Genomic DNA, 16,691 nt, shown 5'->3' on the forward strand with positions numbered 1-16,691 from the left:
TCCCTACATGGAGCCTGCTTCTCCCTCTGCCTGTGTCTCTGCCCCCCCCCTCTCTCTGTGACTATCATAAATAAATTAAAAAAAAATTTTTTTTAAAAAAAGCAAAAATTCTGGAGGTTGATTCAGCCACATAAAAAATCCCTCTGAATCAGAAAGTAATATTAACAAAATAAAAGAGAATGTACTTGCAAAATATTTACAACATATGTTTTGGAGAAAAAGAACATCTTCGTTTTACAGGGAAGTTATTACAGGAATGAGATAGGGGCCCCTGGATGCCTGAGTCAGTTGGCCTCTTCTGACCTCTTCTCAGGGTCATGATCTCTGGGTCCTGGGACTTAGCCCCTGGTGAGGCTCCCTGCTCAGTGGGGAGTCTGCTTTTCTCTTTCCCCCTCCCCTCTGCTGGTGTTCTTTTTTTTTTTTTTTTTTTTTTAATTTTATTTATTTATGATAGGCACACAGTGAGAGAGAGAGAGAGGCAGAGACATAGGCAGAGGGAGAAGCAGGTTCCATGCACCGGGAGCCCGACGTGGGATTCGATCCCGGGTCTCCAGGATCACGCCCTGGGCCAAAGGCAGGCGCCAAACCACTGCGCCACCCAGGGATCCCTCTGCTGGTGTTCTTAATTTCAAATAAAATATTTTAAAAAAAGAGGCATAAAATCCCATTTGCCATCTCAAGCTTTGTGAAGATAAGGAATGATGTTACTTATACTACTGCTTAAAATTTAAGTTGTTTTGGACTTTTCAGATAGTTGGGTGGTTAAGTACCACATTGAAAAATAAGTATTTCCTTTAGCCATGAAGCTTATTGATGTAAAATATCTTTAGGAAATAATTAGAAATAAATAATTTACAATATGCTATTCTCAGCACTATTTACAATAGCAATGTATTAAGGAGTCACTTAATGGCCTTTATAAATAAGTGGCAGTGTATCCATAGGCTGGACTACTATGTGACCACTGAATGTGGCAGAAATAATTGATACACATTAACATGCAAAGCTGTACTTTGGATCATTAAATGAGAGAAAAATTGTTTTGATGATACAAACACATAAGCAGACAATGGTTTTGAGTTAGCCAAAAAGATGTGCAAATATAAAATCAGTTATCTTCAAACATTTGGATTTTAAGTGGATTTTTCATTTTCTAAAAATCTGTGATTTCTATAGGAAAGATACATAAAAATTCTAACAAAGGTTTATTTTCAATGAACTAATCCAGGAGAACAGCAAGAATACGAATCTTGTGTAGACAAAATAGTTTCTACTTATTTACTTAAAAGATATTTTATCGATTCATTTGAGAGAGAGACCAGGCAAACAAGCAGCAGGGAGGGGCAGGGGGACAAGCAGAAACCCGTGGAGCAGGGAGCCTGATGATGTAGGGCTCGATCCCAGGACCCCTGCTCCATGACTTGAGCAGAAGGCAGATGCCTAACTGATTGAGTCACCTAAGTGCCCCTCTTTCTATTTAAAAAAATTTGATGGGTGAGGATTGGTATTTTCTGACAACTTTTAGCCTCTTCAGAACTAAGGGGAATATTTTAATCTGTACTGTAGGTTGTATTATGCATACATTAAATATATACATATGGTTTTATTTATTTATTTATTTTTAAATATTTTATTATTTATTCATGAGAGACACACACAGAGAGAGAGAGAGGCAGAGACACAGGCAGAGGGAGAAGCAGGCTCCATTACAGGGAGCCCGACGTGGGACTCGATCCTGGGTCTCCGGATCACACCCCGGGCTGCAGGTGGCCCTAAACCGCTGCGCCACGGGGGATGACCTATACATATGGTTTTATTATGTGCAGCTTTATAACATGTAATAAGTAAAAGGTTAATAATTTTATTTTGGTTAAATCCTTATGAAAATAAAAAATATAAATGGTATTGCAAAACCTTATAGAATTTTTTGTTGTATCTCTTCTGAAAAAAAATTTAAAAATAGCAAATATAAATTTTATTGCTATTTCAAAAGTATTAGTTTACTTCACAAAAGTGTTCTTTAAAAATATTGAACTTTCCTGGTGCGTTGGTGGCTGGTTGTTGAGCATCAGGCTCTTGATTTTGGCTCTGGTCATGATTTTAGGATTGTGGGGTTGAGCCCCCCGTCAGGCTCCATGTTCAATGGGGAGGCTGCTTGAGATTGTCTCCTACTCCCTCTGCCCTTCACCGCACTTATGCATTCTCTCTTTTTCCAAGAAATAGATAAATCTTTAAAAACTATAGAACTCTCCAAATGAATTTTTTTTTCTTTTTTTTAAATTTATTTATGATAGTCACAGAGAGAGAGAGAGAGAGAGAGAGAGAGAGAGAGAGAGAGAGAGAGGCAGAGACATGGGCAGAGGGAGAAGCAGGCTCCATGCACCGGGAGCCTGACGTGGGATTCGATCCCGGGTCTCCAGCATCGCGCCCTGGGCCAAAGGCAGGCGCCAAACCGCTGCGCCACCCAGGGATCCCCCCCAAATGAATTTTTTTAATAATAAATTTATTTTTTATTGGTGTTCAATTTGCCAACATACAGAATAACACCCAGTACTCATCCCGTCAAGTGCCCCCCTCAGAGCCGGTCACCCATTCACCCCCACCCCCCGCCCTCCTCCCCTTACACCACCCCTAGTTCGTTTCCCAGAGTTAGGAGTCTTCATGTTCTGTCTCCCTTTCTGATATTTCCCACACATTTCTTCTCCCTTCCCTTCTATTCCCTTTCACTATTATATTCTCCAAATGAATTTATGTATTCTTTCAGTCCATTTATTTCTCAGACAAACCTGAACACAGGTTATGTAGCAGCAGACATAGTCTACTCAGGATCTTTTCAATTTTAAAAAGACTTCAGGGACTCCTGGGTGACTCAGTGGTTGAGCATCTGTTTTTGGCTCAGGGCGTGATCCCAGAGTTCTGGGATCGAGTCCCACATTGGGCTCCCCGTGAGGCACCTGCTTCTCCCTATGTCTGTGCTTTCTCTCTGTGTCTCTCATGAATAAATAAATAAAATCTTTAAAAAAAAGACTCTATGTTGCCCAGTATGAGCAAAATGAGAAATTTTATGTATTTAGGTTTTAAGGCTTTCATTTGTAAGTAATCTCTCTACCCAACATGGGGCTGGACATTTAAGGACACATGCTCTACGGACTGAGCCAGCCAGGCACTCCTAAGATGAGAGATTTTATTTTATTTTGTAAAAGTTAAAAGATGTATTTATTTTAAAGGGAGAGAGAGGGTCATGGGAGAGGGGAGGGACAAGGGGGAGAGAGGAACCCAAGCAAACTCCACCCTGAGCATGGAGCCTAATGTGGGGCTCCGTCTTACGACCTTGAGATCATCCTGAGCCAAAACCAGAAGTTGGACACTCAATCACCTGAGCCACCCGGGTGCCCCTAAGGTGAGAAATTTTAAATGGAAGTATTAGGACTTAATCTCACCTGAAGCTTTTCCTTGGAACTTCCTGTCAAAGGAAAACATTTCTGAAGATCAGAAATTGTAAAAGATTACCTTTACCTGCCCTTTTGACATTTCAATAATATTAAATACTAATATTGGTAATTGGAAATCCTTGATTTATATGAATCTAAACATTTTCTATTAATTAAAATGCTTAATAAAATGAGCTTCCCACGACCCCCGAAAAAATAAAAGAGCTCTCCCCATTTATTTGAATCCTGAGTTTCTTTTGGCTTAAAGTTGCTTGAAAATCAAAGTAACGGTTGCTTTAAAAAAATTCTTTTGTTCTTTTATTCCTCTTTTCTCAAAATGCTTTCAACTACTGAAAATTATTTTAGTTCTTGAACAATGTAATTCCAAGCATAGGACTAGAAGTGCACCAGACCTGTTGTATCTGTCATTATTTCACTTAAGGCACACTGTAGATTGTATGATGCCCCACTATTTATGTACCAAGAAGAAATTTTTAAAAATCATGCCAGTTATAGTTTTAAGACATTTTGTGTTTTTGTTTTGTTTTGTTTTGGACATTTTGAATTAGAAATTGGATTCCGATGTCAGAGATATTAAAAGGTGACAAAATGAGCATCTTGGAATCATTGAAATAGAGTATTCTTGCTCATCCTTAAACGTAGCTGCAAAGTAGGCATAATTGGATCATTTTACCTCATTGTAGTGGGTCTTTGTAAATTGTAGTAATAGCTATAATAATATGTGTGCTAGGAACTAGTATTCTAAACACTTTGCATGGATCCTCATTTAAAGATCACGACCAGAGAACTTCTGAGATAACTACCTTTTATTTTATTTATTATTACTATTGTTTCGTAACCTCTATAACCAACAGGGGTCTCGAACCCCTGGCTCCCGAGATCAAGTGACATGCTCTTCAGAGTGAGCCAGACAGGCGACCTGAGATAACTATTTTTATGCCCATTTTGTGGATGAGGAAATTGCGATAAGGCTAAGTGGTCACAGTGAAGCGACAGATTTAAGTAGGAATCAAACCCAGGTTGAGCTGCCTCCTGAGGTCATGCTCTTCCTAAACAGATAGGCTGCTCTTTTAATAGAGTGGTGAATAATCACTAATAAATATTGTACTTTCTTCCAAAGAAAACTAATTCTTTGTTTTGGAGTCATGAGAATAACAGAGTATTTAACATTTACAATTCTATGAATTAATTTGCAATTTTTGAAAAGGTACACTGTAATTTCCTGACAAGTCCTTTCACGCTCACAGGAGTGCTCTGCACTTGGCCTGTGCCATTGGCCGTGTAGATGTGGTGAAGTACCTGCTCGCTTGGAAATGCAATGTCAACCTCCGTGATGGAGAAAACAGGACAGCTCTAATGAAGGTGGGTGGTCACAGCTATGTCTGCCTGAGGTGGATTGGATTGAAGTCCTTGGAATGAACATTTGTTGCATTTAAACATAACTCATTGGTGAAACATGTGGCATGTTTCCTTAAGTTCCCAGAATTTACATTCTGTTTCTCGTTGTAATGCTGACAGGCTGTACAGTGCCAAGAAGAGGCATGTGTAGATATTCTGCTCAAAAAAGGTGCTGATCCAAATGCTAAGGACTTCAAGGGCAACACCGCTCTCCATTATGCGGCCTTTGAGGGGAATATCTCAATAGCACAGAAGCTGCTTTTTAACAAAGGAGATATAGAGGCCAAAAACAAGGTACAGGTCAACTTTTTTTTTACAACATATTTGACATAATAAGTAAGTAAATCAATAAATCAATAAATAAATATAGCTGCAAAAGTTTTTTTTTACATGTATATGTACGTATATTTGTACATAGGTACATATATATGAAGACATCGACACTGAATTTTATACATCAGGTCCTGTCATCATGGAAACAACTCCTAAACCAAGGCAGGGGGCGGGAAAGAGAAAAGTAATGCATATAGAAAGGCAACATTCTGTCTGCTAGCCACCCTTCCACGCCAGAAAGAAGATCTTCCGATTAGTGCCTGGGAGTAGATAGTGCCCTCAGAGCCCACAAATAATTGAAGGCCTAGAGGGGAGTGTGGTGATGATGGAGGCCGAATGCTGTGCAGGGGCTTAGGAAATGGATGCTTCTGGGGATGAGTAGGAGACCGTGACCCAGAGGAGTAGCTTGGGTGAGTGTAAACGGGAGGAGAAAGCAGCAGGTTGTAATAGGCCTTGGGCGCTCTAGGCCCTAAGGTTCAGAAGATGAGAGCAGGGGGATCAGGTCATGACATCCTACAGGTGGTATCTAATTGTGCTGGTAGCCACTCTGCCAGCCATGTACCACTGTGAGGTCTCCCATTCCAGAGAGTAGTTCCTGCTCACCCTATGTAGTTCCTCAGTGGGGTGGTAGGTGTCCATGGGGAGCTGGTGATGACCGCACCAAGTGGCACAGCCAGTGCCAGTCTCCCTGTGCTTTCTTTGACGTGCATTACCTTCAGTCGCTGCTCTTGCAGAAACACTTTGTGTGCCATAGATAGGGTCGATTTTTCATATTTGGAAGCTCAAGCATTTCCTGGATGAAGATATTTTGAAATAATTGTCTAAGCTTTTGCTTTAAATAACAACACTTTTTATTTTTGAAGATTGTATTATTTGAGAGAAAGAGAGCATGAGAGAGAGCAAACATGAGAGGGAGGAAAGGCAGAGGTAGGGGAAGAAGTGGCCTTCCCACTGAGCCAGGTAGCCTGATGCATGGGACTTGTTGTCAGGAATGGGATCATGAGCATAACCAGAGGGAGATGCTTGACCTACTGAGCCACCCAGGCTCACCATAATACTTCTTCCTTTCTGCCTTTCTTTTTTTTTTTTAAATTAAGTTTTTTTTTTTTTTTCAGCTCACACTCTGGGGTTTATGTATTTATTTTATTTTATCTTTATTTTTTTCTTTTAAAAATTTTTTTTAGTTGGAATTCAATTGCCAACATATAGCACAGCACCGAGTGCTCATCCTGTCACGTGCCTCCCCGTTGGTGCCCGTCACCCAGTCACCCCAACCCCCCACCCACCTCCCTTTCCACCACCCCTTCTTTGGTTCCCACAGTTAGGAGTCTCTCATGTTCTGTCCCCCTCACTGATATTTCCCACTCGTTTTCTCTGCTTTCCCCTTTATTCCCTTTCACTCTTTTCTATTCCCCATATGAATGAGACCATATAATGTTTGTCCTTCTCCGATTGACTTACTTCACTCAGCATAATACCCTCCAGTTGCATCCATGTTGAAGCAGATGGTGGGTATTTTTTGTTTCTAATTGTTGAGTAATCTGTGGTATATGTCCACAATGGAATATTACTCAGCCATGAGATTTTATTTATTTTTGAGGAAGTGAGTGAGCATGTGCAAGCAGGGGGTGGTGTGGGGGCCGAGGGAAAAGAAAGAGAGTGAGAATCTGAAGTAGACTTTGCGCTGAGCCTGGCTCAGCGCTGGATCTTATGACTCTGATCATCACCTGAGTTAAGACCAAGAGTCAGATGCTCAACGGACTGAGCCACTCAGTTGCCCCTAAATAATGATACCTCTAAAGAAGCATTAGAGAATGCAGGTTTCTTGTATGTATTTATGGCAAATATTTATGAGAACACAGAATGTGTTATGAAACTTTGTTTTCAAAAATGTTTTCTCACCCAGTTTGTTTTCTTATTTAGTGTCAAACAACAGAGGAAAGCAAAATTTGCCTTGGAAATAGGCTTTGTCTTAAAACACAAAACAAGTGTATTTTACAATAGAAAATCCTGCTGCTGTTGAGAAGTTCCTACTTGATCAAAAAGTGATTTATTAACACGGTCGGAGTTTATCTTTTATCAGCCTTGACTTAAGAGGGACAAAAGAGGGGAAAAGGAGAAAGCAGTCAGAAACACGCAGAGCGATTTAGACATTTGGCAAGTGAAGGGAAATATCAAGACAAGGTTTTTGGATTGTGTTTGGTTTTCTTCAGTGTTTATGTTTAGGTAAGGAGTCTTCAATTTTCAGGGATAATAATTCTTACTTTAGGAACCAGTGAGTGTCTTGTAAACTTATATAGAGATCAATTCTAGGAGGACTCTAAGGACATCAGATTGGTAGTAAACAGGTGGTTGAATGGGCACGAAAAGGGACGCCTGTGTGGCTCAGTGATTGAGCATATGCCTTCGGCTCAGGGCATGATCCCTTGGTCTCCGAATCGAGTCCCACCTGGTGCTCCTTGAATGGAGGAGCCTGCTTCTCCCTCTGCCTGTGTCTCTGTCTCTCTCTCTCTCTCTCTCTTGGTCTCTCATGAATAAATAAACAGAAATCTTAAAAAAACAAAAACTGGACAAGAAGAGGAAAGAACACAGTATAGTATTTTGCAGCTATAGCCTCTTAGATAAGAGTCTAAACTCTGCTTGCAAATCTAGAATGTCTTGATGGGAAGGAAGTAAGGAGTGTGTAAATAATGGAATCAAGTTGCAGTTTGAGTTTACTAGTCCTTGTTCTACCTCTAGCCATGGAAATTGAATGTAGGTTTGATAAGTGACTCATTTCTGTTTTTGGCTGAATCCTCAAGTGATAGGGAGAATTGGCCACATAGGTGAAAGAGGAGACTGCCATGGTTGTGTACTGTACTAGTTCTCAGCTAGACTCGTGCTGGTGAATCACAGTCAACTAGGGAACTTTAAAAGAATTTACAAGCCAAAACTGTCCCGTGAAGATTTTGACGGAGTGAATCCAATAACGTGTGTACGCAGAAATTTGGAAATAGTTTTTTGAGATTCTGATACAGCGCTTGGCTAAGAACTACTGAATGGGTAGGTATACATATGCAAATTTAGAGATGTAAAAAAAAAAAACTGATGTTTGATACTGGCTACATCCTTCCACTCTCTCCAACATTAGCCTTTCATCCCTCTGTATCTCTCTTTTTTTTTTTTTTAGTAAATTAATTTTTATTTGTGTTCAATTTACCAATATACAGAATAACACCCAGTGCTCATCCCGACAAGTGTCCCCCTCAGTGCCCGTCACCCATTCACCCCCACCCCCCGCCCTCCTCCCCCTCCACCACCCCTAGTTCATTTCCCAGGGTTAGGAGTCTTTATGTTCTGTCTCCCTTTCTGATATTTCCCACACACTTCTTCTCCCTTCCCTTATATTCCCTTTCACTATTATTCATATTCCCCAAATGAATGAGAACATACACTGTCCTTCTCCGATTGACTTACTTCACTCAGCATAATACCCTCCAGTTCCATCCACGTTGAAGCAAATGGTGGGTATTTGTCGTTTCTAATGGCTGAGTAATATTCCATTGTATACATAGACCACATCTTCTTTATCCATTCATCTTTCGATGGGCACCGAGGCTCCTTCCACAGTTTGGCTATTGTGGACATGGCTGCTAGAAACATCGGGGTGCAGGTGTCCCGGCGTTTCATTGCATCTGAATCTTTGGGGTAAATCCCTAACAGTGCAATTGCTGGGTCGTAGGGCAGGTCTATTTTTAACTCTTAGAGGAACCTCCACACAGTTTTCCAGAGTGGCTGAACTATTTCACGTTCCCACCAACAGTGTAAGAGGGTTCCCCTTTCTCTGCATCCTCTCCAACATTTGTGGTTTCCTGCCTTGTTAATTTTCCCCATTCTCACTGGTGTGAGGTGGTATCTCATTGTGGTTTTGATTTGTATTTCCCTGATGGCAAGTGATGCAGAGCATTTTCTCATGTGCATGTTGGCCATGTCTATGTCTTCCTCTGTGAGATTTCTCTTCATGTCTTTTGCCCATTTCATGATTGGATTGTTTGTTTCTTTGGTGTTGAGTTTAATAAGTTCTTTATAGATTTTGGAAACTAGCCCTTTATCTGATATGTTATTTGCAAATATCTTCTCCCATTCTGTAGGTTGTCTTTTAGTTTTGTTGACTGTATCCTTTGCTGTGCAAAAGCTTCTTATCTTGATGAAGTCCCAATAGTTCATTTTTGCTTTTGTTTCTTTTGCTTTTGTGGATGTATCTTGCAAGAAGTTACTGTGGCCAAGTTCAAAAAGGGTGTTGCCTGTGTTCTCCTCTAGGATTTGATGGAATCTTGTCTCACATTTAGATCTTTCATCCATTTTGAGTTTATCTTTGTGTATGGTGCAAGAGAGTGGTCTAGTTTCATTCTTCTGCATGTGTATCTCTTTGAGATTACAGATGAAAATTATTGGTCATCTCTGTTGGCTTGAAAAATAATTACCTTTTCTTCCAACTATCAGTCATTCACCGACACCCAGATGGGAAGTCTTTATGAGTAGTCTCATAATAAGTAGAGTCTGACCCTTTAAAGATTTTACATGTTTTGCTACCATTGTGATTATTACAAGCAGGGTTTTTCCAATTGCAGCAGTAGAAACCCGTGAACCTTCTTTTTCAGTTGAAGCTGTGCGATAGACTATCTTAGGATGTCTTTCAAATTCATAGGGCCCTGGCATAGTCACTACTGTGTTAAACATTCAGCATGTAGTTAGTGACAATACAGATGGTAATTGTTTTAATAACTTTGCTTCAGCATTCCTCTGACCTCCTGTCTGTTCGGTTAGCAATCTGAGGGAAGTAAATAGAAATAGATTGCAGTTGAAACAAGCATTGGAAAATTCTGACAGTAGGTGTTAATGAGTCTTCACAGCAATTTTCCTTAGAAGGTGGGGCCTAATTTGTTGGTAAAACATGATCCTGATGCTTTAGGAAAGGTTTGATGTCCAAGTATTTGTTTTACGCACGGCCATTGGAAACAGTCACGGCAAATAGAAAAACACAAGTAGGCTATAGACTAAATGTGGCCCCCGGATGTATTTAGTTTCCACTGTCAGTTGAGCTAACGTTTAAAATTATGACACGCATGTAGAACTCTGGATTTTGAGCTTTTCTTGTAGATCACTTCTGGTACCTTGAGCCCATGCTGCTGTTTGGTATGCTGTGCAGAGGCTGTCCCTTTATATGAGGCGTGTGTCTCCAGTTTGCTCGTGTCCCCGCCTAGGTACTTCACTGACTCGTGTCACCTGCTTTGCCTCCATAAGCATTGAGTTTACAATTACTGTTTTATGGTATATGTTGACAGAGATTTCAAGATTTTCAAGACACTCCATATTAATTTACAATATATATTTTGTATTTTATGTTAATTTCTTAGGATTGGGATTGAATTTTCTGTTTCTTTGTCTCCTTATTTTTGTCATTACTTTATTCAGTAATTGATGAGAGACACACAGAGAGAGGCAGAGAGCTAGGCACAGGGGGAAGCAGGCTCTCTCTAGGCATCATCTCTCTATGATGTGGGCTCGATCCCAGGACCCTGGGATCATGATGTTCAGCCTCTGAGTCGAGGTTCATCCCAGGTGCCTTGGGATGAATTTTCTAAGTTAGGAATTGAAAGTCGTTTTTTTGAAAACCATTTTTTCTTTAAATGTACAGTAATCATGTTCCTTTTGGAATATCTGCAAGACATATGAGGTTAATCCTGGTTCTCCTTGGATAGATTATGCATATTTCAGACAGTATTCTCTTTCTCCTTGGTAATATTCCCTAAATACGCAATTAATATAGTAGCTTTTATTATACTAAAAATAATCCATATAAAGGAGTATTAGAATTTTTGAATAGTAGTTTTTACTTAAACTCAGTTTCCCAACATGTAAACACCCAGTGCTCATCTAGTATTAGAATATTTATTGGTAAGTCATGACATTTTTATTTCTGATTTACACTTAGTCTAAATTATAAAATAATCATAAATAGCAATGATAATAGAAGCTAGAATACAAACAGGTTTTTTTTAGAAGTAGATGTGCATTCGGTTCTCAGAATGAGTATAGTTGAGAATAAAATTTCATGAACTTATTTCAGTTAGCGTAATACCCTAAGTCAGTCAGAGAAAGACAATTATCATATGATCTCATTCATATGTGGAACTTAAGAAACAAGACAGAGGAGAAGGGGAAGAAGAGAAAAACTTAAACCAGAGAGACTGAGGGAGACAAAGCATAAGAGATTCTTAATCATAGGAGCCAAACTGAAGGTCACTGGAGGGGTGGAGTGGGAGGATGGGATAACTGGGTGATGGACATTAAGGAGGGCACATGATGGAATGAGTCCTGGGTGTTACATAAGACTGTGGAACCACTGACTTCTACCTCTGAAACTAATAGTACGATATATGGAAATGAATTTGAATAAAAGGGTAAAAATGAGAAAAATCTCATACTGAGCTTTCTATCAGTTAAGATAAAACTTTATCATGGGGGGATCCCTGGGTGGCGCAGTGGTTTAGTGCCTGCCTTTGGCCCAGGGCGTGATCCTGGAGACCCGGGATCGAATCCCACGTCGGGCTCCCGGTGCATGGAGCCTGCTTCTCCCTCTGCCTATGTCTCTGCCTCTCTCTCTCTCTCTCTCTCTCTCTCTCTCTCTCTCTGTGACTATCATAAATAAATAAAAATTAAAAAAAAAACAACTTTATCATGGTATAATTGGAGAAAGTCCAAGGACTATTTATTTTTAATATTTTATTGTTTTTATTGTTTATTTTAAACAAAAACACAATTTTTTATTGGAGTTCAATTTTCCCACATAAAGAATAACACCGAGTGCTCATCTCATTGTGTGCCCACCTTAACCAAAGATTATTTAGTATTAAGTGGTCAAAATTCATTTGAAGCTTGTGTCTTTTATTTTTATTTATTTACTTTTCTTTTTAATTTTTAAAAGATTATGTATTTTAAAGAGACAGCACACACATACACAGGCTTGTGGGGGGTTGGGGAGGCGGAGAGGGAGAGAGAGTGTCTTAAACAGACTTGGTGCTGAGTGCCAGGGGAACTCCGAATCCAACATGGGGCTGGATCCCACGACCCTGAGATCACACCTGAGACAAAACCAAGAGTCACTCAACTGGCTACGCAACCCAGCTGCCCTGAAACCTAGCTCTTTTCATTCAGAGTCCATCTCCTTAGTGACTCATTTGGAGCTGGAGTGTTTAATGTTGACATCTGGGATCCCCATACCATTGATAGAAGAGAATCCAGAAAGTTTGTACAACCTGGAGAAAACCCTTACCTTTATTGGAAAGTTCTTAAAACTATATCCCTGGGAACTCTTATTTCTCAAGTATTAATGTTTGCTACAAAAGAAGGAATTGTCAAATGGGGATAAGCAAATGTAAATGAGTTCATTTGTGCTAGATGTATAGTGCAGTTTTGTAATATTTCACAAACATAGATGATCATTGAATCTTTGTTTTGGGGCACAGTATCTCTCGCAAATCATGTGTTCTTTGGAATATAATTGAAGAAACACTACTCCGGAGATATACATTAAAATCCATAACAATACTTTAAATATTTACTACTATGTTTTAGAGAGTGGAGATACAGAGATAAAAAATAACCCCTCCCCTCTAGAAGCTTTTGGTTTAGATGGTGTGGAATAAAATAACTAGAGTATACCATGATATATATTGTGAGAGAAGCAAAGATTCTTGGAGCCAGGCAATGTTTGAAGCGAGTTTGTGGAATGACTGCAGGTAATCTGTTGAAGAGGAAGAGGAGGTCTATTTTATTATTTTTATTTTACTTTTTAAAAAGATTTTATGTTTTTGAGAGAGACAGCGAGCGAGCAGGAGAGAGAGCACGAGTGGAGGGGAGGAGCAGAGGGAGAGGGAGAAGCTGACTCTTTGCTGCAGAGGGAGCCCAAGGTGGGACTCCCTCCTGAGACCCTGGGATCATGACCTGAGCTCATGAGCTGAAGGCAGATGCTTGACCAACTGAGCCACCCAGGCTCCCTGAGAAAGCAGTATTTTAAAAAGAAGGAGCAGCTGGTGAAACCATGGAGGGTTGAGAACAAAGGGGCTAATTTTATTTACTTTCTATGTTACATGTTTAAGTTACAGGATCGTTCAGAATTTTTACGATTCATTATCCAAATATGTAATTTTGTAAATTATAAATTTGGTTTGCACTCCTACAGGATGGCCTCACACCACTTTTAGTTGCTGTAAATGAAAAAAAAGAGAAAATGGTGGCATTTTTAGTAGAAGAAGCAAATATAAATGCAGTTGACTACGCTAAAAGGTAAAGTTTTTTTTTTTTTTTTCTTTTTTTGTGAATCTTAGTATTTGGTCAAGAGTGGTAACAATTTCTCAAGGCAGAAAGTTTAACTTAAGAGTATTAATTTATAAGTATAGTGAAAAATGTCAGCATGTGATTGGTTAGGTAGAAAACAATTATTCTGACAGGACAAGGTGAAGAACATTGTATAGTATAATTCAGAATCCTTTGTAAGATAGATTGATGTCCTTTGCAATTGTTTTTTTTTTTTTTCTGTATGATTTTACAGTAGCTAAAAGTGTTTCTTGTTAAAATTGTGAGTTTTTTTTAGCTCAGAGCATGATGCCAGAGTCCGGGAATTGAGCCCCACATCGGGCTCCCAGCTTGGAGCCTGCTTCTCCCTCTGCCTATGTCTCTGCCTTTCTTTCTGTGTTTCTCCTGAATAAGGAAATATAATTGATTAAAAAAAAAAATTTAGAGAGTCCAAGCAGAAACCTCTGAAACTGTCTCCAAGCCTTCATTTGGTAGGGTAAACCAAAAACAACCCTGCATCCTAGCAGAGATGCAGTGGGATGGTGCTAAAGGATGAAAGGCTGGTGAGCTCTATCACATTTCTGCTTGATTCACTAGTCTGGCCCATTCAGAGACTGGATAGATTGTGGCAAATATCTGTAGTTACTGTCAACTTAAGCAAAGAGTAGTTCCAGTCATAGTTATTGTGGGCCTCTTATTGCTTCCAGAACAGATTGATAAGACGTCAGGTACATGGTATGTCACCACTGATTTGGCAAATGCATTCTTTTCTATTCCGCTAGTGAATCAGAAATAGTTCATATTCATAGAGTATAGGCAAAGTGTCCATTCATTTCATTTGCCTCAGCGTTTTATTAACTCATGGAGCTAGACCATTTGAACATCCCCAGAATATCTCATTGGCCTATCATATTGACACCATGCTGATTTGACATGAGGAGCAGTAAGAGGCTATAATGCTTTGGGCCCTTGGTAAGACGGCATGAATTGACATATCCGTGAAGTTTTGAGGCATCTAGTGGGCATGCCAGGATATTCTCGCAGGAGTGAAAGAAAAATTGCCACATTTTGAATACCTTTTCACAAAGACAGAAACTGGGAGACCTCTTTGGGTTCTGGAGGTAGCATATTTTACACCACTAATTCTCAATGCGTTGGGTGGGAGTGGGGTGGTGGGAGAAGAATTCTGCTCCTCAGGGAGCATTTGGCAGTGTCTGGAGACATGTTTTTTGACATGTCAAAAGCTGTACATACTTAATGTATTGAATTCAGTGAGTTTGTGGATAAGTATAGGCCTCTGTGAAATCATCAATGCCTTAAAGCCATAGTCCTACCCATCACCTCCCAAAGTTTCTTCCTGCTCTTATTAATTAATTAATTAATTAATTAATTGGTAAGAACACTTAACACTTAGCTCTACCCTCTTAGCAAAGTTTAAGTATACAATGCAGTATTATTAGCTATAGACACTGCTAACAATAGATTCGTCCAGAGACATTTCCGATCCTCACAACTGAGGACGTTGCTGGCATCTAGTGGGTCGATGTCAGGCGTGCTGGTAAACATACCCAAGAGAGGCCTCCACAACAATCCACCACGTCCATGGTACAAGGTTGGGAAACCTTGTCCTACACTGAGTACTCCTTTCATCCATACGCCTTGGTGAAACTAAAGAATGCAAGACTTCAGTGGTCTCAGAGCAGATGAATTGTGCAGCAGGTGCAGGCTGTGCTTAGGAGTCCTCACTGCTTTGGTCACAGGATCCGGTAGACCCTATGCTATTCATGGTGTCAGTGGTGGGGAAAAGTTGTACCGTGGATCTCAGGGCAAGCCCCTGTTGGAGAATCAGAGCACAGGCCCTTGGGGTTTTCTGATCTTGAGTCCCCATCAGAAGCTTGCCTGTAGAGGGGTCCTATGGGAGACAGAAATGACTTGGTTTTAGTATTCCTTCTGTGCTAAGTCATTGGCTGGACACAGCCTAGCAGAGACACAAGGCCTTGGTGTGAGTGCTATGGTGGATATGAAAATGTAGCAGCTGTCCACATTTTGAGCTGCAGTTCAACTGTGCTCTCTATGGTAGATCCTCTAGAAGACAAATCCAAAGAGTGCAACTCCCTGGCCTCTATATTAGTCTGGGTCCAGTCAGAAGACAGATATGACATAGTATTTTAAACAGTAGAAGTAAATATAAAGATTTACTAAATGATGATGAGATAGTAATGAAAAGGTGGGACAGAGAAGTCTGAAGACAGTACCACAGAAGAGCCAACTTGGGGGGGGGGGTCCAAAGTTGCTAAAGAAGGTGTGATTGCAGCACGATGGATGGCCGAGAAGTTTGAGTCCTGTATGTCTGACTTCCTCTGTGCATCCAATTACCAACCTCAACTCATTTGTGTCCCAGAGGGTTGTTCCTGTTAGCACTGAGACTGAGCACTGGCCCTGGCCCATGTTCCGGTTTGCTTCTCTTCTTCTTCTTCGTCTTCTTTCATCTTCATCTTCATCTTCGTCGTCTTTGTGTTCTCCTTCTCCTTCTCCTCCTCCTTTCCTTCTTCTTCTCTTCTTCCTGTCTCCTTCCTTTCTCCTCCTCCCTTGCTGCCCCCCCTTCACCAGCATCAGAAGTACTCTTCCCAGCTGTGCACTCCAGAGCATGCAGTCCCGGCCCCAGCCAGTGACCTTCCTAAAATGGATACCATGCCCCTAGCAGATGCTCTTGACACCCTACTCACTCTCTGCATCCAGTCCTTAGTCTTAACTCTGCGGTATCCCTAAGGGGTTTGTTGCATCCTTCTGCATGTGCATATGATACACTGGAGGCCTTGCACTGCTCTGCTGGTCGGTGGGCTCATTGTGCCCTGACCCTCTCTATACATCCATTTATCAGACAGGACTCCCTGCACTCCTGAAGGGTAGATCCTGTTTGCATGCTGAGTAGCACGGACTAGCTTTGGCCGGGCAACTCTGACTGCAGTTCCGACATCTCCTTCAGTGAGACCTGAATCCCAGCCTTGGGATTTACCCATTTCGGTAATCTTTCTTGGGTAATCTTGCACCTTAGGGTATTTGGATTTCTTTTCTCATCTTTATAGTTGATCTACTGTTATAGTTCATCATTGTTTATATTAAACGTTCCCTGTTGAAATTACTAAGTGGTTTGTCTCCTGTTTGGACCCT

General features: G+C 40.5%; 1 protein-coding gene across 1 annotated transcript in view; it reads left to right on the forward strand.

Annotated features, from left to right (window-relative positions):
• The window catches only part of LOC129513687 (ankyrin repeat domain-containing protein 26-like), a 179,527-nt gene that overhangs the window by 22,225 nt on the left and 140,611 nt on the right, over positions 1 to 16,691 (forward strand). Inside the window, exons 4-6 of the mRNA XM_055331948.1 lie at positions 4,700 to 4,814; positions 4,971 to 5,144; positions 13,408 to 13,511. Of these exons, the coding sequence (XP_055187923.1) occupies positions 4,809 to 4,814; positions 4,971 to 5,144; positions 13,408 to 13,511 (284 nt within the window). The 5' untranslated portion in view covers positions 4,700 to 4,808. The remainder of the gene's footprint in view (positions 1 to 4,699; positions 4,815 to 4,970; positions 5,145 to 13,407; positions 13,512 to 16,691) is intronic.

The sequence above is a fragment of the Nyctereutes procyonoides genome, unplaced genomic scaffold, assembly GCF_905146905.1.
Source record: "Nyctereutes procyonoides isolate TBG_1078 unplaced genomic scaffold, NYPRO_anot_genome, whole genome shotgun sequence".
NCBI classification, from domain to species: domain Eukaryota; kingdom Metazoa; phylum Chordata; class Mammalia; order Carnivora; family Canidae; genus Nyctereutes; species Nyctereutes procyonoides.